Genomic DNA, 22,553 nt, shown 5'->3' on the forward strand with positions numbered 1-22,553 from the left:
AGAAGAAGAGAGATGAATTTATATTTGAAAAAAAAGAAGCTTGAGTTTCTCTGCTCTCTACCCAGGACCCCTTCTCTGCCCCAGTACTTTAAGACCAAATGGAGAATAGTGTTAATGGAAGGCTTCCTAGAATGGTTTCTCTGTGGGAGCTTTTAGCTTGAATGACTGAATAATATTGAAGAAATTGTGATTTTTGGCTTCTCATTTCACACTGGATTATGGCTAAAAACTGCTATATAAACAGGGAAAAGTTCAGGATCAAATTCAGGAATCCAACTGTATCGCTGCAATGTAGGCGTCTGCAAGTCAGCAAGGTGTCTGCTTTCCCACTGTGCAGCTCTGAGTGATGCAGCTCAGTTGGGTCAGCCCAGCTGAGACAGCTGTGTGGCTCACCCTCAACCAGGGCTATGCATTGGTTGTCTGAATAACTTCCTAGATTTCACAGTCTATACTGACCTTGATTCAGTTTGCAAAACCTTGCAAGTTGTGCCGCAGGAGGTGCGCTGGAGGAGCTGATGTTTACTGCTGTGGCTGACATCTAAAGCAAAGGATCTCTGGGACATTGTGCAAGTGGCCAGGAAGGGTTCCCCAAATTCCCAAAAACCACTGGATTTCTTCATGTAGGTAACTGAACTGAACTCCTTTGCCTCCATACAACCCAGTGGGAGTTTAGACCCTTAGCTCCCATAGAGATTCCTACAGTATGTTGTTAGCTGTCAGCATCTGGATTTGGATGCTGTTCCCGGTTAAATGTATCTCTATTCTAGTTAATATTTATTTACATACTTGAGGGAAAACTCAGTTATTCATGGTTTCATCCATATATGGTTAGGAATATTCTAAGCCAGTGTTTCAGGGTATGATTATACTTCTATACCTGCAAAGAAAGTGTAAACATATCCAGTCCAGCTTTAAGCTACCTATGCATTGTCTGAAGAATTCTCATGCTGATTGATTTTGTCTTTACTGAACAGCAGCAAAACATAAACACACACATTGTAAGTAGCTTGTCTGTCCCCAGACTAATCTTTCAGGCTGGAAGAAGCTTTATAGAGGCAAATAGACTGTGCTGACATAAATTCCTGTTTCTTAGCAGTATAAAATAGCCTGTACAAACTCAAGTCCCCCTGACAAGAGTTTTTCATTATCCACATTGACTAATTTCAAACCTACACATATTTGCATCTAGCTGCAGTATGCATTGTAGTCATATTCCTAGGCAAGGTCTGTCCTTCAGTTTATTGATGAAGTGGGACATTTACCACTTCAGTTGTACACTTCCTATTATACCCTTGCATTGCATCTTCCATAGACAGGATTGTTCACTGCACTTACACCAAAATACATGAGAACAAGAACCTGGGATGAGGTTGTGTTTTAGTCAGGTTGTACTATATACTCCTGAAGGGACTACCTCTCAACAGGGACCTTTTAGAGCTGATAATATTTATAAGAGTTCAGAGCAGTTGAAATATTGGCTAAATATCTTTTAGATGGCTAAATTTCAACACACTCCCTAAGGAGCTGGGATGGAGATCATTTCAGACGTGTCAGAGGAAGATCATGCCTTAATTGTACTTCGTTGTACTGTAAAAAATGAGACCTCTCCATGAGATTTAAGAGCCTGTGGTATTGTGATCTGTGCAAAATCTTCAGGGAGCTCATCTAGGACCTTACAGTGTATGTGAAACAAGCTTGTGTCACTAACAAAGATAGAAATAGTCACATAAATATGATGGTTTCTGTAACTGATCTTTTCTAAAAGTATCTCCAACTTGACAGGGAGCATCTTTTCAGTGTGATTTATTCTGTAATATAGTACACTCCAGTGGCTGCCTTCCAAAAATGCTGTCTTGAGTACCTACTTATGAACAGAGCAGCCCCAAATCACTCAGCTTCATGACTCTGGTGTTTCATGGAGAGATGAACACTGCTTTGGCTGTGGCACGGATGCCAGCCTTTAGAACAGAGTATCTCTGAAAGCATGAAGGACAAGTTACATCTTTCACTAGCAGCTCTTACCATGACAGAGGTCCACATTAAGCATCTCAGTTTTAAATGTTGTAGTCTTCAAAAACGAGTTTGATACGTCATGGAGTGTGAAATGACATGGTTTAACGCTGCTACTTATATTTGTTAAAATTAAAATCAGCTAAAATCTGTCAGAGGTACTCTCCTTTCTCCTGTCTCTGATTCAAACTTTTTACAATTATAGGAAAGAGACAATGTACTTAGGCGACATACAAACTACATCTCTAAACCTCATTTCTAACCTCTGTGAAGTTGTAGAAGTCTCTGGAGTTTCCAGAAATTTCCTCCACAGCAGGACGCTGATTTGTAGGGAGTTTTATCTTCCACTCACACTGGGATGAGCAAGAATGTTATTGTTTGTCCCTGCTTGGAGGAGGGTGGGGATGCTTGAAACCAGTTCCTTGGATGGTGTGAGTAGAAAAGCAGAGTTTGAGGAATAAAAGCTTTGACTGATGAAGTTCTCTGCTGGCACAAGGGCAGAGGTGGTAAGATAAATGCAGTTTTCCTACTTCAGGAATGTTCAACTGGAAGACATTACTTTTACTGTAAGTAGAAACTGTCCCAAGGGAGAAGGACATAGCATAGAGGACTTCACTAGGGTTGGTAGTTCAGTTAAGTGTCCAGGCAGTGTTCCCAAGTCTGAGACATAGAAATGTGCAAGTAATTCTGTGAATTATGCTGAATTCACCCTTTAAGTGATGGACCTGATTCTGAGGTGATGGTCTTGCCTAAGTGCCTTTGGCATTGCATCTTCAGATGGACCACAGAGATGGCAAGGTAAAATGCACAAATGTGAGAAATTGTGGAGGCCAAGGAAGTGAGACCATAAGTTCACTTCTGGAAGATCCGTAACTTGCTGTACTGTTATGGACATTTGTGAGGAGTTTTTATTTATTAATGAGGAAAACAAATAGCTTCAAGCTGGAAGTTTCTGACTGAATTCAGTTTAAGGATTAATGATTATCTCTGATCAGCAGTGGCTAGATTTCTGCTTTCGAACAGGGAGTTGTGTCATTCATGTTGTCACAAAGACAACTGTAGGGTATTAAGCCTCCATGTTAAGCCATTTTCAGTGATGGAATAATGTATATATTTGATTGTAAAAGGTTTTAAATGCATGTCTAAGTTTTACTTCATGAGTATTCTTCAACAGATACAATAAGATGCAAAAATAAAATATTTGGAGTTTCCCTTCAGACATTAGTAAAGTAGGTAACATTGTGCTAACACTAGGGAGTTACAGTTTTCTGTGAAAAGCACAAATGGTTGCTATAGATATTTGTGCTTCCAGGAATAACATCACAATGTACCTTGGACAACATTCAGAGAAGCAACATGCTTAGGTCGGTGAAGACATCCATGACAGTCTTAAACCTACATTAAAAGGAAAGCAATTAAAGCTTGCAGGTCAAAAAAAGAAGTTAAAGTGGTCAGCATCTCTCAGAATGAAGCTCTTGGGTCTCATACAATCTCTCCTCTTTGAGATAACTGGGAAGTAAAGGGGATACTAGAGGGCTGGACTAACAGTAACGAGCAAGCAGATGAGAGAAACCAGAGTAGAAAGAGAATATAGATGAGGCAGAATAGCAGAAAAGATGAGAGAAAACAGATGGAATCCAAAAAGCCAATGAAGTGAGAGAGACAAGACTACAATGATTTACATGAGACTTGGTGGAACTCCTCTGGATAAAACACTGAAAGAAACTTACAGCCTCAGTCCAACTCTGGAATAAAAAGATTTTAACATGGCTTTTAAGGCAGAACTTTGTGAATCTTTTCATCCTGGCATTAGAAACAGAGATTCTATACCAGGATATTCTGATAGTATTGGTGACATTGCATACATTAGATTGAAATAAATATTAAAAACTTTACATTTATTTGAACTAAACTTCAAATTCCTTGAGGTCTATTCATTGCTAATATATATTTCCTTTTAAAGCTGGAAAGAGCCTACAATGTAATCTATACTAAGTATGCATGTGTAGCATGAATAGATAATAAGAATGCATGTAAAACAAGTTAAAAGCCAAAGCTGGAGCATTATTTTTTTCCACAAATTCAAATGATTGAATAATCTTCATTCCCTCAATAGTAAATCATTATTTACAATTATTTAGGATTGTGAATTAAAAAAATAATTTCTAATTTAATTTTTTAACTTATGGAAAGAGAATGTAGGAGCTTTACAATGGAGCAGAAGTCTGAAGAAATTTCTTATCAAGATTTTGATTTATTTGGAATTAGAAACAGAGCCAAATTGGAAGTAGCATGTGTACCCTGTAGCCGTTGAAATAACAGTGGTTTTCAGTTCTAATGCTTTTTAGCTGTACAATATCTGCATGAATTCTAGAAATGCTTAGTATTCTAAAATTGCAGTAGGTTTTTTAAACATTCTTGACCTGTATTAATCAATAGTTAGCAATCCTGCTAAAAGGAGATGTTAGAGTACAAGCTAAAGTCCTTCTAATTTGTTGGTTTAGTCACAGCTTTTTTTTTTTTTTTCATGATCTGACTAGGGTTCTTTGATGATTCAATGGAATTTAAAGAGAATGGAGTACAGCCAGAAGGAGATGAATGTGTCAGCCTTGGCAGGATGAGCTTATTTTTAAGCATTCTTTTGTCTTTGATACTCCTCATCTCTATCTTTGCTTTTCTTGGTGGAAAAAGCACTGCAACGAGGTGATGGGAAAGCTGGCTTACTTTTTATTGTAACAAGTAAGATTTACCAGTTCTCATTCCACAATCAAGTCTCTTCAAAGATAACTATTTCCTTCCTGACTGGATTTTCACTTGGACTGGCAGGTTGCCAGTCTTCCCAGTGTCAGAGCACCAACTGATGTTTGAGGTTGGAATTCATTTTAAAGATTTCCAATTAAAAGCTCAGATTTTTTAGATTTCAAGTTATAAAATAAAATATAGACATTGTTAACAATTTAACAGCCATGACATGACATTGAAAATTATATTTTTGGCACTTTAGTATCTTCTTGAATCTAACTTGGGTAAATAATATAAAAAATACAAATTATTTATTTGATGTTAGAGGGGACTCATTAAAAAACTACTTGACTAATAGTATCTATGAGATGTGCAGAGTTGGATTAAAAAAAAAATAGGAAAAAGACCTGACGTATCCAATAAGTGAGAAAACAAAAATTAGACTTTAGATATTATTTGATTGATCTTATGAATTCAAAAAAGTCAAAAAAAGTGTTGAAAAGAACTGCAGCTTGAGTGATTATATAAACAGCCATTCTGTACATTCCCTTGGCATTATACTAATTTAGGATTCTGTTTTTTCTTCCAAAGACTGAACTGTCCTACAGCAACACAGTACAAAAAGTACAGATTTTAATAAGTAATTTTTTCCTTAGCTGTTCATGCGGAAAGGCTGACAGATTCTTTTTGCTTAGGTGCCAAGAATCTTCTAACCTTTCTTGAGGGGGTCACAACTTAAAAATCTACTGGATCACCTCCCATGTATTAGCAATGATAAAAACTTCCTCCTATTCACTGTAATTGCACATCTCCCTATGTCAGGTTTGGCAATTTCATGTTGGAAAGGTTATTTCAATGAAGAGTGGATGAGAATAGTATGCCAAATTTCTCAGCTGGTGTAAAATTCCAAATATTTAAATCTAGATTGGCAACTGAAATTGAAGAGCTCACTGCCAAAAGTTATTGTTCAGTGTTTTGGTGAGTGTTGGTAATCCAAAGGTAGCAGCATGAAAAGTGCTGCTCTTAACTAGTCCATTGAACAGTTTACAAGATCTGTTGACAATTTCAAGTAAAGAAATGAAAAAAGTATTTCTTAAAGTTATTTCTTAAAGTAACTTACTTAATTGCAGTAAGTACGCTAAAGCTGGCTAAAGTCAGATCCCTAGGAGAGAAATGATTATGAAGTCCTGACAGGGTTTCTAAATTACTTGGAAAATTAATGTTTTATTAAATATATTTTGGCCTCAGTAAGAGGTCCAGTTTCTGGACAGAGTGAAGAATTTGAATTACATGATACCTATATATTGTGTCATCTAGATATCAAACCCGGAAGAACTATTTTATTTTATTTTTAAGTGAGGTAGATTTAAATGTACATTTTACTTACATTTATTTCAATGCTTTCTGAAACTTCACAATTATTTTATTGTAGTTTCCAGTCTAAGTTATTAAATTGTTTTGATTTTCACTCTGAGAGAGAAGTGCAACAAAAATAAATCTAGAACTGGAAATCGTGCTTAGGGATGTTTTTGTTGCTAGTTCCAACGCTGTAAATTGAGATGGACATTGAAAGAAGGAACTATGTGATTCAGTTCATTCTTACATTTTCTTGACATTAGAATCAATCTCAGTTTCCAAGACAACTGACTATATGAGGATGGACCAGCCAATAATGAGAAACAGCTTTCTTTTTTATTGCTGTAGCATATGGTAGAAAAAGTATTTTTTCTTTCATGCTGTTGAGGAGACTGTCCAACTTACCACTCCAAAGAGGATCCAAAAATTATTAAAGGGGGTGTGAGCACTTCAGTTTTTCAAGAGAAGTACAGGGACATAAGTTCATTGGGGAAAGGCAAATTCAGAAATGTCAAAATGTAATTTTTAGGTGCTTTTCAGTTAAATCCCAAACTTCACCTTGATTTTTTTCTCAATCCTTCTTCAGAGGTCCTGACAACATGAAGAGTTGGTGCGAGTGTATTGGCAAATGGAATATCAATGACTCTCTTGGGCTGAGTGGGATTGCCTTTCTGCTGTAAAATGCCTGGCACAGATAAAAGGCTTCTTCTGTATACACCGCTAAAAGTGTTATGATGGATCTAGGACCACAAGACTCTGCAATTCTTTTGCAGATGTCGAATAAAGTCTGCTAGGAGAAATGTTGGTTCCATAAAGTCAATGGAAGCCTAAGGAAAATATTAAATCACATTGCAGTATACCTGCAATTTCATATTTTGTTTTTCAGTCTGAGATTCTAAGCATTTTGCTGTTCACTATTCCTTCCTTGCAAAAAAACCCCCACAAAACAAAACAAACAAACAAACAAAAACCAAACCAAAACAAAAATCAACAAAAAACCCCCTAACTAAAAAAACAGTGAAACATTTATGCAGGAGTCATGTTATTCCTGAACTCTGTGGTGTTGTGTGCAGTTCTTTTTTAGAGATTTTATTGTTTCTTTGTTTCCATATCCTTTTTTCCTCATTGTGCCCATGAATGGAATATATATCCTTTTGTACTATTTTTACTTGAGTTGATACAGTATCTTCTGATCATCTTGGGTTTTGTTTCAGATTTTTTTTAATGCAGATTCTTTTACTATTTTTGTATTTTATTAAACTTCTTATTTGTGACATTGATTACTTAATATATAAAGTTCTTTCTAGATGAAAAGGCTTCCCTTTGAATTTTATGTATAAAACTTTTTTTTCATACTACTGCAACCAGAAAAAAATTCCTGTTCTCAACATGTCATATTTTGTTTCATATTTCCCTAAGCCTTAGTTCTCTCCAACCCTTTCTTTGGCTTCAGTCTTTAAGTTATAAGTGTAAACCTCTTGCAGGAGAGTGTTTCTCATTTTAAAACAGCCTACCTGATGATTCTCCCTGAACAAGTCTGGTACTTTTATTTGTGAATTGAGTTCTTGCAGTCACGTTCAATTCAGTTGATCTCTAAGTGCTGACATCCAATTTTCTCTGTCTTAGAAGTCTATCAGATTTCCTCTATTTTGTTGAGTAAAATGAGTGTAAAAGAACAGGGATAGAGTAGTATAAAAGAGACAGGATTCCTCCAAGCTACACAGAGCCAACACCAGATCACATTTCTAACCAAACAGTAGCTGAAATTTCACCAGAAAAAGTTGTAGTTTCTAACACCATGTGGTGCCTTGGAATTAATGCATTACTGAGAGTGTTCCCCCTGGTCCCACAAATATCTCCTCTCTTTCTCTCAGAGAATTTTCTGGGAGAGTGGAAGGGAAGAGGGAGCAGGAAAGGGCAGGGATTGAAAAGTGCTTTTCTGGGTTGCCTTACATTATCTGACAATGTTTCTTCTAAATCCTCAATAAAATTATATCAGAATGGGTTCCATTAAGTGGCATTCAATTTAGGTAACGTGAGAAGACTTGAAGCTTTGGTACTAAGTTTTTACTTTTGTAATAGGCCTTATTATATGATGGAAACTGTATTTTTGGCTATCAGAAAGAAGGCTAGCTGGTCTGTTTAAATACATGCTAGATGTATTGAGTTGGTCCAAATGAGTTTGACTAATGGGTTGGTCCAAAGTGGCCCCAGCTCCAATGACAAGGCTGTGCCAAGCCTGAAGCAGACAAACATACCTGTGTTTACTTATACAGGAGTGGTGAATGCTGTTGCTGCCTGTAGCATCAATATCCTGCCTGCAGTATCAATAAGATCAAGAGCATTTCTTGTTGGTTAATTTAGTTTGGGTGTAAGAAAATGCCTATATGTTCCTTGTCTACCAGTGTATGTTGTTCTTCAGCAAAAAACAGGAGAGAAAATAAGATACTGCATCTTGCCTTCAGAACATCAGAAAAATACTAGTCATATGAGCAATTTTCTGAGTAATATTACTTAAAAGGAAAAGTGACAATACAGACTAAAGTGGCAGCTGCTATCCAGAAAATTGTGCATTTCCTGCTTAATGATAAACCAGAAAACCAGAGAGAAAATACCATTAAAAGTAGTTATGAGTATATGGAAGAAAATATAAGACAGAGCAAGAAAGCATCTGCAAGAGAAAATATGTAGAGACCTCTGAGAAAAAAATTAAGACAACTTCATGTACTTTTTATTCACAACTATGTTGATTATTACAGCATGTGGAAAGTTAGGGTTTTCCAAATCGCTATGACCTTGATAAATAATTTGATTTCTAGAAAATGTTTTTTTTCTTTCATTTAAAAGGAAAAAAAATTCCCCTTCTGGGCAAAATGCACTTTTCAGAAATTAAGAAAATTTCTTGGTGATAGTGCTTTTTCCAAGGCATCTCTGTGTCTTTTTATCCACTCAACCTATTGCTCTCATGAAAAACACAACCACTCCAATTCTTCTGTCTAGGCATTTTAAAATCAGATTTACCTTCCTTTCCCTCCCTTTTCCTCCCTTTCTTCCACATCTCACTTTTGCAAGAACTGAAAACTACTTTACACTAGTCAAGTAATAATGATTTGTGTTGACATAAGCAGATTGTTGACATTGCAAACTAAGCTGTTGTATAACCAATAAAAGTAAATTTTAGGTAGCATATGTTCTTCATTCCTGCTATGCATCAAAGTGTATGCTGTACCCCCAACAAGGAGTGTAGACTTTGGACCTAGAGACAAACTCATACTCTAGAGCCCTCTTCTTTTAATTTATCCAAAACAGAACCATTTCCTTATTTTCCCTAATTTTACCATTCCTGTGAAATGTCAGAAAAATAGGTACTAGGCTTTCCTTTCTCTTTTACTATACTTAGACAGCTAAATAATTTTAAAAATTTCAAGTACACTAAAATATACTGAAATGTATATTCTCAAAATAATGTGCTTATCTGTAGATGTAAGAAATTCCTTGGAGGTTATGTCATACTGTCATTTATTTTGTGAATTCTGTAAATGTGACACATTGAGGCAAATTTTTACCTCTGTATTTAAGTATTTCTGATACTACAGCACTTTCTTATGAGCAATCTTATTAAGATTACTGGCAGCAGTGAACTGTTTTAGTAGTATTATTAGTTTATTTTGTTAACATTTTAGGCCAAGTCTTTTATGATAAAATACTGCTGAGACAAATTGCTTAGTAAAAAGGCAAAACTGATAGGTATTTTGTTACAGAAAATACTGTAGTATTTTCAGCCTTGATAAGAATGTAATATGTTTTCTAAACACCTATACAAATTTTAAAGCAGAAGAGGTACCCCTAAATGTGGTTATTATATTTATGGCAGAAAAGCTTCTAATTATTTACTTTCTTTTTCTTCCATAAAATAGAGTAATGAGCATTGAACTGATTTTCTGGTAGAAACATGTTACACCATGAAAGCTAAATGATATCCTAAACAATATTTAGTGGTAAAATTTGGCAGTGTGTATGCATGTGTCAGTTCCATTTCCCATACAAGTTAGAATGGCTTTGATAGAAAAATAATTGGCTTTAAATGGTGGGATTCCATATTTATAGCATTTTGCTTTCTCAGTGTTGGAGATGCTATTTTAGGTTATTCTGCGTTTTATTTTAAACTCTGTCTTGCAAATTAAACCTCTACTTCCTCTCTCTCATATATCATCTTCAGTTGTGCAGCTCTTGGAAACCGCATCAGTCCTTTAGCTAACAACTGGAATTTAGTAAATAAATTGTTCACAAGAATGGCATGTTACCAACTAGTTTTATTTGAGATCTGAGAAGTAACTAAAAGGTAAAAAACCGATTTTTTTTCCCATCATGTAAGTGCTTCCACAAGAGTCTAAGAAGACAGAGGAATATTCAATAGAAAATGCAGATTTTCTGAACTCCGTTTTTCAGGGTGAAAGTGTTCTGTGTCCTGCTTTTGTTGGTATTATCTTGGCCTATATTTCCATAGAAGGTTTTATATTTGTAAATTTTCCTTTGATACTTGCAAACTTGCCTTTCAATGTAACCTTTTCTTTAAAGTTATATTCATTTGTGACACGCTCAGGTCCATGATTTTTAAGCAAGCTTGTTTGCCATGATCTTTAGCCAATCCCTTTACCTATTACCACTTGACTTTGAATTTTACTTCATTCTGAATACGGACAAGAGTGTGCACAGTACATGTAGAAATGCTTTTGCCTGTGTTTCAAGAAGTTGGGTAATTTTACTTAACTATGCTATTAAATTTTAAGTGCATTTTGGAAAGCACAAAGTAATACTTCTTCTCATAGTTTTTCTGTCTGTTAACTTTTCCTTATTTTGGTCCTTTTTATACTAGTTCAGAGACTCTGACTGAGGCATATTGTAGATCAAATGTAGAAGAGTCCTTATAATTACATTGAAACCACCTTTTGAAATAATAAAAAAATATGGATGAGCAGATATTTTAGACAATATTTCGTATACTTTTTGACTGCATAAGATCTTGCAGTTCCAGCTGCAAGAATTAAGGAAAGTTACATGAAGGATGCCAAAATACTTATTCATTTTAAAAGGAATCCACAAATAACAGCCTTAGGCTCTGAAAATGTCTTTAAAAGCCATAAAAAATGCAAGAAAGCAAGCAAGAAAGAAAAACAAACAGTGCTTCGAAAACTTTTCATTCAGTGGCACTTAGATACTCCTGCAGTTATAACATTTAAAATTTCTGAGTTTATAAATGATCTTTAAATGGGTCCATCCATAGAAGACGTTGACTCTTTAAATATTTTGGCATGTGATTAAATTCAAAACCATATGCAAATCCCAGTGACATGAACATGATTTGCAGTACTGAGGACTTCGTGTTGATGTGGTACCTTTTGCCCCTTGGAGAAAAAAAAAAAAAATTTTATCTCCAGAAAGCAAGTAAGGTAACTATAAAATAAAAGTAAGGACAGGAATATTGACTGTTCTTAAAAAAGAAATAGGGAAGAAATACAATTATTAAAAATACATAAAAAGTAAAGCTAGAAGAATAGAAGAAAACACATTAAAACAAAGGCTGTAAAGATAAAACTTCTATAAAATATCTGCCTTAGAAACTAATGCAGAAAAAGTTGGCAGAATTTTGGTATGCCTTGGAGGATAAATCGAGGACAAAGCTAATGGTCAGATAAAAGTTATCAAGGAGCTTTGAGGGAATGTTCTCAGGTTTGGCCTTGATGAACTTGGGCTGACAACAGAACCGGCACAAAGCAACATTGTGAAATTAAACCAAAATTTTAGTGGGAAACACTATTATAAACTCAATTCATGCAGAAAAAAGTATTACGTGCGAGTTGTACGGAAATTCTGTGTAGCTTTCTGTGAGAACAGACATTACGTGATACTGTGTTACATAAAAACATGTGCAAAGAACACATAAAAATAATAGATACTGTAAGTTCTATATACCTATAGGGGCAATCCTTGAAATGCTCTCTGATCTGTTTCTATCAGGAAACATTCAACAACTTACTTTACCTTGTGTAATTTTAAGGTAGGACAACATAGTGATTGTTTGGTACACTATTTTATTTGCATGATGTGAAACTGAGAAACTTTAGGCAGACCTATATTCTTTCAAATAACAGAGTGGGTCTCCATTTGGTGGCTAAATCTCCACTATAATAGCACTAATGCATTCTATATATCTATATTCTTGCAAAATACAAGTCTGATATAACTGAACAAAAAATAGTGCATTTATAGGGTTTTTTTCCCTACTTGTTGAAGTTATGGACTTCAGAGTCTTCTGCATTTTCTCTCAAGGTTTTTCAAGAGACAACTGGGTAATTTATTCAAAGCGTTTACCAGCTTTTAGTTTTAACTGATTCATCTGTGAAGTGTGTAAAGAAATGCCTCTTTAGAGGAGTATGCAATCAGAAACAGCTATACTGATTTATACCAGCCGAAGATATGAACCTTTCCATTTTTCAGTGTTCTCAAAGTACTTTGAGATAACTGAATAAAAGCACTCAGAATAGAGGATTCTGGGGAAAGAGCAAATAATTTATGTTACTAAGCTATTCCAATCTGCAGTTTTAGAACAGCGTGGGTTATTTTTCTGTTACATAAATTATTGTCCTGGGCTGGTATTCCCGCTCATTTCCTTTTTAAATTAACAACACAGCAAAAGAATTGTAGCTATTTGCATAAGTTTAGCTTTCTTTGGAGATGTCCAGCTCTGTGTTGTGGTGCTTGGAGAGTCGTTTCTGCATTGGGTACTTCTCTGCAATCTCTTCTGGGAGAACAAATGTTTGGTAGCATCCTAGCCATGTGCTTTGAATGTACAAAAATAGAATAGAAGAATAAAAGAAACAGAGTCCCTTGGTAGAATCGCTTTAATGTCTTGCATCTGATGTTCAGATTGGTGGGGAGGGGAGGATCGCATGCCTGATGTTTTCTCTAGAACTACACCCAACTGGAAGCCATCCCTTGGCTTCTCTGCAGCCAGCAGCATACCCAAATGGAACATATTAATTCTTTGGGGAAATCTCCCTAGTCAGACAAAAAGAAATCTTTTCAGCTTCCCAGATACATGCTCTGTTCCCAGTACCATCAGACTGAAAGAAGGATCTGCATTACATTGATCTGGAAGAAACAGTTTCACTCTAACTTCAAGTTTTAGATAAATAACTTCTGGGATGCAGCTGCTCAAGCTTTCAGGTTTTGACATGTTTATTAATGAAAATGAATGAGAAAAGAAAGAAACAGTCAGCCAGGCAAGATGCCCCTGTAACTCTGCTGTCATCATTAGGTGAATATGGTATACCAAATATTTATGCTTCTATATAATTCAGATCACAGAAAATAAATATCACTTTTATGTGTTTTATTTTCTTTGGAGAAGGAAGTGGAGGAGATTGTGAGTCATAGTGGAAGAATAAAATCTATTTCTCTTCTGACAAAAGCTGCTTGTTTTGTCAGAGAAGGATCCTAGCATTAACTTCAGTTTGGTGATAAGCTCTGGAGCCTGACTGGCTTCAAAAAGTGATGGCCTGCCAGTCCTCAGTCTGTACCTGTCTGCTGACCCATGGCCAGAAGCCAAATCATATTTCTTACTCCTGCTGGGCATAAGATAATCAGTGTTCCTAGCAGGGTCTGAATGCAGGCTGCTGGTGCACCCTTGCAAAGATTTCTGGTGAGTAGAATTTTGACCCTTTGCACCGTAACAAATCCTGCCAGCTGCAGCCTAACTTCTGAGCATAGGGCTGGTCTGAGGAATCTGGGAAGGTTAACATGAATATATATTAGGGTATGACAAATATTATTTGCCTGCTTTAAAAACATACACCCCAACATATTTTCTGTTATGATCAGATTCAGAGGGTTCTCTTCTTAGGCAGCTGAGAAGGGAAGTGACATGATAATAGTAGCTCCTGAGGAGGTAGTCAGTGGATGATTCCTCCTTTTTACTCCTTGCTGTGCCCTTCAGAGTGTAGAAGAGATAGAAAAGATACAGGGGCCGATAATTTTCTGCTCCCAAGAGATAGTGAAATGGATCAGGAACTGTCACTCCCTGTCCAACCATCCTGAGGTAGGAAAAGATTGTTTACAAGGGAGAATGGTCTTCATGTTGTTTTCTGTAGGCTTTTTTTACAACTACTAACCTCAAAACATTTGCTTCCCCTGCCCATGGCAGGAGGGGGTGGGCTAGATGATCTTGAAAAGTTCCTTCCAACCCAAGCTATTCTATGGTTCTAAGATTCTGTGATTTTCCTAAAGACAGATACTCACTCCTATGAAGGTGCTAAAGCCTGAAAGGTGACAAATGACAAAAGGTTTTATGTATATCCTAGTGAAATGAAGACTATATTTTAAAATGTATGTGTATATAATTCCTAATAGAACTTCATAAGATAGGAAAGTATCTGTCATTTCTGTGAAAGAATTTTTGTGTGTGTTTATTGCCGCAAAGCAGTTACTGCCATGGCTAAACAAACATTACAGATGTCCTGCCTACATAAACTCCAGACCAAAACGCTATTTTCCAGATGTTAAGTTGCTCTTTTCTAAGTGGATATATCATAGAATTTATTCAAGAGTAACCGCCTAAACATCTGTAGATTAATGTACAAGACTGGATTAGAGATTTAGGAACCAAAGGTCTATATGGTCTTTGCAATTGAGACCCTTGTGGTTGTCACCTTTTGGAAGGACCAAATAGTAGCCTTGACTTCTGTAACAAGAACCAGGGACCCTCTGAGATGTTTAAGAGAGGAGTCAAGCTTGCTATCCCAGTAAAGAGAATATATTTTTTTTTTTAGTTTTCCATTATAGCTTTCAAAATGAAAAGTCCTTAGAGGTTCTTCTGTATTAAATGATGAACATTATAAGATGGATGAAAAAGAAATAATCCAAACAAGGCATACAGGTTAGCTCTTCTGGTACATTGTGTGCAAAGTAGCAGTAGCAAAGTTACGTCTTAGTTTGTGAGACAATAATATGGCAAAAGTAGGATGTTATTTTTCTGGTGAAATGTAACAGACACTGTGTACATTTTTAAAAGAAAATATTCTTTCTTTCAGAAAAAATCCTCTTAGCTGTTATTTTGGTAAAGTGAATTCATGTAATCCTGAAAGCAGTAACAGAACACTGAATTCTGTATTGCACCCCCAGTTATTAGCATTATAGCCTTCTCATTTCTAGAGCTGAGATTCCTATATATAATTTCTGTAGAGATTTATGAATGTGCTACTATTTCCTGTTCAGGACTATTCACAATGGTGTTAATAGCTATTCCTGGTTCTTTGTGTCAAAAGACCCTGCTTTCAGTATTTAATAATTTTCCTATTGCTACTCAGTATGGCTGGCAGTTTTAATGTCAGACATATTTACTTGACAAAAAAATTGAATAAACTGTGTCTAAGCAATTTTTGCTGCTTCTATGAACGAGATTAAGGGTCAAATGCATTGTTTTTCCCCATTGTTATTAAAAAATGTGCTGACATCTTTACGCTTAAGAGCAAGGTCTTGAAATGTGGTAGAAGTGTGGCAGATTTTCCCAATGTTTCCAAATTATAAGACTCTCAAAAATTTCTTTGTGTGTTAGACTGGTGAGGCTTGTTACTGCTCAGCAACTTGAGCTGGCAGACCTTCTCTGCGCTGCACACACTCCACTGTCTGACTGCTGAGTTTAGTCTGTGCTGTACTCTGTGGTGCTGCCACTTTGTTTGACATGAAGAAATAAAAAGCAGAGCCTGACTTGAATTTGAGGAAATATGAATGGAGAGGAGGAGGGCAAAAGCTCAAGTGGCTGCAGATAGGGAGGGTTCTTCAGAGGATCCCTCCTTCTTTCAGTTTATAAGATGTATGGTGCTATGGGGACAGATGAAGATTGTGTATCAGCCACAGTCCTCATCAGTGATCAGGATCCATGCCACATGTGTTGCAGACGTGGGGAAGTTTGGGAAGTATGTGTTGCTTCAGACAATGAATTTGTTATTAGAGTATCAGAAGGTATGTACATAAGATGTGGTTGCAGAGGAGACCTTTATTCCTAATATTGTTCCCTAGCTTTGTGGAGATTAGCCTGCAAAAGCTCAGACACTGAAGTGTCTAATGTAAGTATTCATATGTGTACTTTGTGTGCCAAAGAGTTCTACATCGTGGAACAATAGGAAAAAAAGCCTAGAGGAGAAGTGATTGACTGCCTGCCTCCAGGCCATGTCAGCTCAAACCTGTAGCAACCTTGGTGGATATTTGTTTCAGGTATTATAAAAAAGTCCAAGAGATGGAAAGTCTCCAATTTTCTTAAACATTTTATTTATATTATTATTTATTCCTAGTATTTAAAAGCTTGTTCCAGTGTCTGAAGTACAGGTGTCCTGCTGCAGCTGCTTCAGGTCCTGTCCACAGGGTACAGAACAGGTTATTTCTTTCCTCTTGCAATGACTTATGTATTTCTGCACTTTTATCATGTTTGCTCCCATGTTATGCAAATCAAATAGTTATATTAATTATCCACTTAAGTTATGTTTTTTAACAGTTTTTTCTTTGCTTTTGATCTCTCCAGTTGGTCTAGATCCTTCTTGAAGTGCAATGCTCAATACTGGAGTCCATATTTCAGCAGAGGCCTACTAATGACTTGTATAAAAAGGAATATTTCACAACTTATATCACTTTGCCTGTAGATATTTGTGGTGCAATTTCAGCAAAATCACAAAAAAAAAATTTAGGTGGCCTCTATCCTTTTTTTAATGTAAAACTGTATTCATTGAAATGCTGCATGCTCTGACAAAGACTTTTTGCTTCATCTGAATTATATTTTTTTCTGATTAAGAAGTAAAATGAACATTTTCCTAATATTAAAATTACCTTTGAGGCAAACAAAACAAAATAAAGTGTATAATGCATAGATCAAAAACTAAACTAAAGAAAGACCTAGAAAATTGTTGATATCATTTATGTCTTTCTTTTTTCCCACAGAAAACCTAAACCTTTCCACAAAAATATGATTTCTTTGGACTAAATGGTTTATCAAATAAACAGTAAACATTGAACTTAAACAAATAGCATTACACATGCACAATATTAATCTTCACATTCTGACCAGTGTAGACCAATTGGGATTGGTCTACACTGGTCAGAATGTGAAGATTTTTCTAGAGTTAATTTTTCTGGGATAGAACATTCATATATGTATTTGCCTTTTAATGTTAGCCATATCCCCCTGATTTAGCACAGCCATTACAGGCTCAGTGTTTGTCAAACCGTTACAGAAGTCATCCTCACTCCTTCCCTTTGGAGTCAGCCTGAAAGAACACATCTGAAAGTGCAGAGCAAAGGGGCTTATCTTCTCCTTCAATCCAGCTTTCAGGCTTTGAGATTGGAGAAGGGCAAAATCAAAGTGGTAAAATATCCACACACAAGTTTGTCAAGGAAGGGGTTAAGAAAGTGGGATCTTTGTGGCTGTAAAGGGCTGAATTATCTTCCTGACACCAGCAGGGGTTGCTGTCACTAGTTCGTGGTTGTCACATTCCTGTTATGCTTGACCTTGGAAAGGCTTGACAACATAGTCTGGATTTGATTAAGGGAATTTCATGTTTTTCCTTTGCTAGAGTCACCCCCCACCTCGACAAACATTTAAAAATGTTAAGGAGTAAAAAAAAAAAAGTTTGGAAAGCAAACATTTTCCCAAAAGAAATTTATAGTTCAAATTTACACCAAGTTCACACTAACTGGAGCAGTCCGGGTTTCCAGTCAGGCTTTGAGAGCTCTCTGTAAACCATTAGTCACTTCCCTGGAAGAGGCAGCTTTTTATAGGCAGCAGGATAAAACAGACACAGATGTGTAAGTAATATTAGAGGCTTTCACATGTACCTGCCTTTTTTTTCTCAGTCATACAAAAGAAAAACGAGTGATTATAAAAGGAAATTCACTGAAGCCTTGGACTTGAACAGCTACCATGGAGATTAATTTAATGAAAATAAAATATCTTGTGGTTTTTTCTGGTTGTGAGAATTTATATAATGAACATGGAAGTTCTTTTAATTTTATCACATTGGGTTCTTTGCATTCTACAGGACTGTGATCATGCCAGCTGCCAACGAGTTTGATCCAGAAATTGTCCTGGTGTCAGCAGGATTCGATGCTGTGGAAGGCCACGACCCTCCGCTGGGCGGGTACAAAGTCACGGCTAAATGTAGGTATTGCCATTGGCATGCATTTCTGAGTTGGTATTTTTTCTAGTTAGGAACCTTATTAGATAAGTCCAGTTCACATCTGTGTTTCTGTTTTGTGAGGTGACAGCTGTGTCACTTAGGGCAGGGGCCTGGAGAGCTGCAGTGCTTGCCCAGCTCATGGACAAGGTGGAAACAAACATTTTAGAGTTCCTGGCTCTCTCCTTTATGTTCCTCTTGGCATTTTTGTCTTGACTTCCTAAAGTATTACTTTTCTGGCATTCAAATAACATTTTAGATGTTTCATGCTTTTCAATAGGCCCCAATTTCCAAATGCTGGAGTAACTTACTTCTCTTTAAGAATATATTGGAGATTTTAGACTTTGGATGCCTAAATCCAATCTCATATTGCTCTTTTGTTATTGTAATCTTTTCAGCTCCGTGGCATTAATCCTGAATTACATCAGTGTTTATGAAGGCCAAATTTTTCTAAAAGACTACTCTGCTGGGTCTTAATATTTGGATGTCCATTTCAGTCTTTCAAAATGTGTGCTTATGGCAGAGATTTAATACTTTCTGAAAGACAGGTCTGTCTGACATATCTCATTTGTAACACTCCAAAATCCCTAGCTCTTACCAGACACTGTGGCCAAACTGATTCTGAGCCTGGGAAGTTAAGCAAGGCTGGCTGATGTAGTAACTCTCTGTACAGAATGTGCAATTTAACATTGCTTTATATCAATTTCTTTACATGGAGTGACGCAAAATGGCTTCCTAATGCAGTGATGTGAATAATTTTCTTCAGTATATCTACTTTTATTCAGTATATTCAGTCTATAATATCACTTCAATAACTATTAAATATGGACCTCTGCTGCTAGGTAGGTCAAGGCAAATGCATTGGGAAAAGTCTGGAGAAGTCGATGAGACTTAATGGTGTTTAAAACACTGCAGAAATGGATGCCAGTTAAGAGGATTTTGTCCTTCTAACTTCTGCCTTTTGTTACAGATCAATAGACCAAAGCTGTTGTATACATCAGGAGGTTCAGGGTGGATATGCATATTTTTTATTTTAATTCTCACTGCATGCTAAACAGGCTCCCCTGAATACCAATGAAAGTGATGGAGGAACAGAGTGAGTGTCCATAGGGGTGTGCTGTGACAAGGGAGAATGCAGAGAGCAATGCAGGGGTCTACCCAGAGACGCTTACGCAAGTGCTAATGCACTAATGGGTTGGAAATGGAGTATCCCTCTGGCTGCAAGTTAGACATATTGAGTTTTAGCACAGCCTTTCAGCTTAATGCAGTGGTTACACTGGAGAGGAAAGAAACATAGCAGGCAGTGTGCATGTTTGAGTATCATTTCCCTGTGTATTATGATTTTTAGTAAAACATTTTGCAGGAAGAGGTGAGCGATTTACTTGCTGTTTTTATCCATGTGTGGTTCCTGGTCAGTGGCACCATCCCATGAACTTGTGTGGCAAAGAGGTGAACTTTCAGCTGGTACTAAATTAGATACTGTGTTGAGAACCATTGTATAACTATCTGTATTTAGCTGCTGAGAAGGTATTCTATGTGTCCCTTAAGGATGCAAGATGCTTCAGCATATATAATATTCTGGTATAGCAACTCCAACAATTTAACTAGAAATTGCAGCGAAGAAAAGCTGTCTGACATTAGAATTAGTGTTAATTTTCATTCATGAATTAATTATCTGTTCATAACTTTAAAAAAAAGAATCTTAATACATTTTCTAATATAAGAGGCTGCACACTACTTCTGCATATGTGTCTGTAAGCAAAAAAAGGTGATTTTTTGCTTACAGACAAAAAAACCCCAAAAAAACCAGTGTAGGTGGCTCTTGTTTAAATTAAGAGAAAAGCCTAGATAGACTCAGATAATGATCGTGCACCTGAGGGATGAATAAAGCCCTTTTTACAGAGCCAAAGGAATTTATTATTTCCCCAAAACAAAATTCTCCACATTCCACCATTCTATTTTAGAACATAACATACTATATGTGGTATGTAGGAAAATGAACATTCTATTAAAAAAAAAGGTCCAAAGAGAAACTTTCATATTGAACATTAAAATAGGTACTTGTGCAAAGTTTTAATATAATTGGTTTGTAATAATTAGAAATTGTACACCAATGAGTAAAGCTGAATCTGTAAATATTCTTTCTTTATAAATCTTTAGCACTTTGTGTACACTTAATACATAGAATTTTCTGATTTCTATGATTTAATACAAGCTTTATGAATTATAGAGAGATTGAGATCAAAGGAGAGAAGATAGATCCTTAGCTACTAACCTTGTTCTTAAAGAGCATTTAGAAGCCACTAGATACTTGGTAATTAATTTTTTATGTCTTTCCCTCAGAGTAAAATCTAAGAGAAAAAATTAAAGTTTATTAACCAATCAATTGTCCCAAATTATCAAGTAAAAATCATTGGATGACGATAGTAGATTGAACTAATTACAGCCTTGGAGTAACCATATAGGAGGCAATTACACTCAACAAAAAATGGTCTGGTAAATCTGCACATTTGAGATGTGCAATCTGAGAAATGTAAACTGTAATCTGCTTTAACCCAGAATTTTAATTTTTTTCTATATTATCATACAATCTTATTTACTGAGGAGTTGTCATTTCTCAGTAGTAAAGAAACATGTCAGCAACAAAATTATATATATATTTGCAGCTGATTTTAAATCTGAGAGTCTGTTGTGCATGTCAGGGTTTCTTACAGTGAGGTGACTCTCAATGGCTCTAGAAGGCTGTAGAGTGGAATCTGGCCAACTGAGATCAGTGATGATAGCAGAGCTTGGAGATATATCACTTCCTATTTTATCTCTAGTTGTGTTAAGTGATGAAATCACTAATGGTCCATTAAAAAAAAAAAAGAGATAGTGTTTAAAAAAGATTGGAAAGGAAGTTTGAATCTTTCCTATCTTAGTGCACTTTTCAGATCACTTTCCTATTTTTACAAAGTGGCTTTGCAATTCCTCCTTATCTGTTGATTAGTTTTCACTAAACTAAGCAATAATTGACTAATATTTTACCTGTCTGTGGAACAGATTTGTTTGGTGCAATGTAGAATTGAGAATGAACATTAAGTAAAACATTTGTTTCAACCCCAACTTCGAAGATTTCACAGGCACATTTTTCTTTATGTTAGCTCTTTGTGCCAATCCTCTCTCTTAATGAAGTGCTATGATTTCAAAAGGTGCTTGCATAATACACCTACATACACATACACATCTTGAAATATATACTCAACCCATGTGCATAAACTTCGAGATGGATTTTATATTATTTTAAGAACAAAAAGGGCTTCAAAGATTTGGTGTGACTGGTGGCATATGGCAGAACTTGTTGCTGCTGGGAAGTTCTCAGTCCTTTGGTACAAGCTACATTCCTAATATCTTAGTAAGGAAAGGCAAGCTTTATTGACAACACTGATGAAAGGCCACCTAGCATAATTAGAAACAGGTACACTTTTGAATTCACAATCGCTTTGCCCTGAAGAGGGTCTTCCGCCCTCAAAAGGGTTTGTGTCAGAAAAGGACTTTGTTTTTTCCAAATAAAAACTTTCTGTCTGCTAAAAATATTATCTTTACTCACAGACACTGCCTTGCCTGTGGCATTATGCTCTGGGAACTGCATCAAGTTTAACATCAAAAAGCAAAGAGAAGAAAGTGAGGCAAAGATCATGTTAAACTTCCCTGGTAGTCCTCTTGGCCCAGGGTCTTGCACCAGTCAAAGGTGCCAACTCTTGCTCAGGAGCTTCTCTAATACCTGGTATGTTCTGTCAGGAATATTCAGGCAACTTATCTCAGATTTTGCTTTCTGTGCCCCTTCTATAACAACTGAAGTTTAACTTCATTAGCTGAAATAGAGGAATGCCTTTTGCAATGTCCATCTTCAGTACTAGCATGGCTCGGTCCCTGTTGCTTGGCTAAGTGGTTCCCCAAGATGTAAGGTGAAGGTGGGTGTAGCAGCTGGAACTCTCATACACAGATTTATGCAGAATAACTATTGAAGTGTTTTGGACCTCTTTGTTTAGGTCAGAGACTGTAAAAGTCCTTTGATTTTATTGTAAAATACAATCAGGTGAGGGGAAAACATCTCAGTTCCTTACTCGTCCAATGGTTTCTTTTTATTATTAGAATTTTTTCAACAAGATAACACAAAATATCAGCACCATGTAACATGTATTATCAAAACATATTGTTATCAAATGCACTTTTTTACTGGAG

At 36.2% G+C, this 22,553-nt stretch overlaps 1 protein-coding gene across 1 annotated transcript in view; it reads left to right on the forward strand.

The window, feature by feature from the left end:
* HDAC9 (histone deacetylase 9) overlaps positions 1-22,553 on the forward strand; it is a 275,826-nt gene that overhangs the window by 196,980 nt on the left and 56,293 nt on the right. Inside the window, exon 21 of the mRNA XM_030971826.1 lies at positions 18,195-18,313. Within this exon, the coding sequence (XP_030827686.1) occupies positions 18,195-18,313 (119 nt within the window). The remainder of the gene's footprint in view (positions 1-18,194; positions 18,314-22,553) is intronic.

The sequence above is a fragment of the Camarhynchus parvulus genome, chromosome 2 (assembly GCF_901933205.1).
Source record: "Camarhynchus parvulus chromosome 2, STF_HiC, whole genome shotgun sequence".
NCBI classification, from domain to species: Eukaryota; Metazoa; Chordata; class Aves; order Passeriformes; family Thraupidae; genus Camarhynchus; species Camarhynchus parvulus.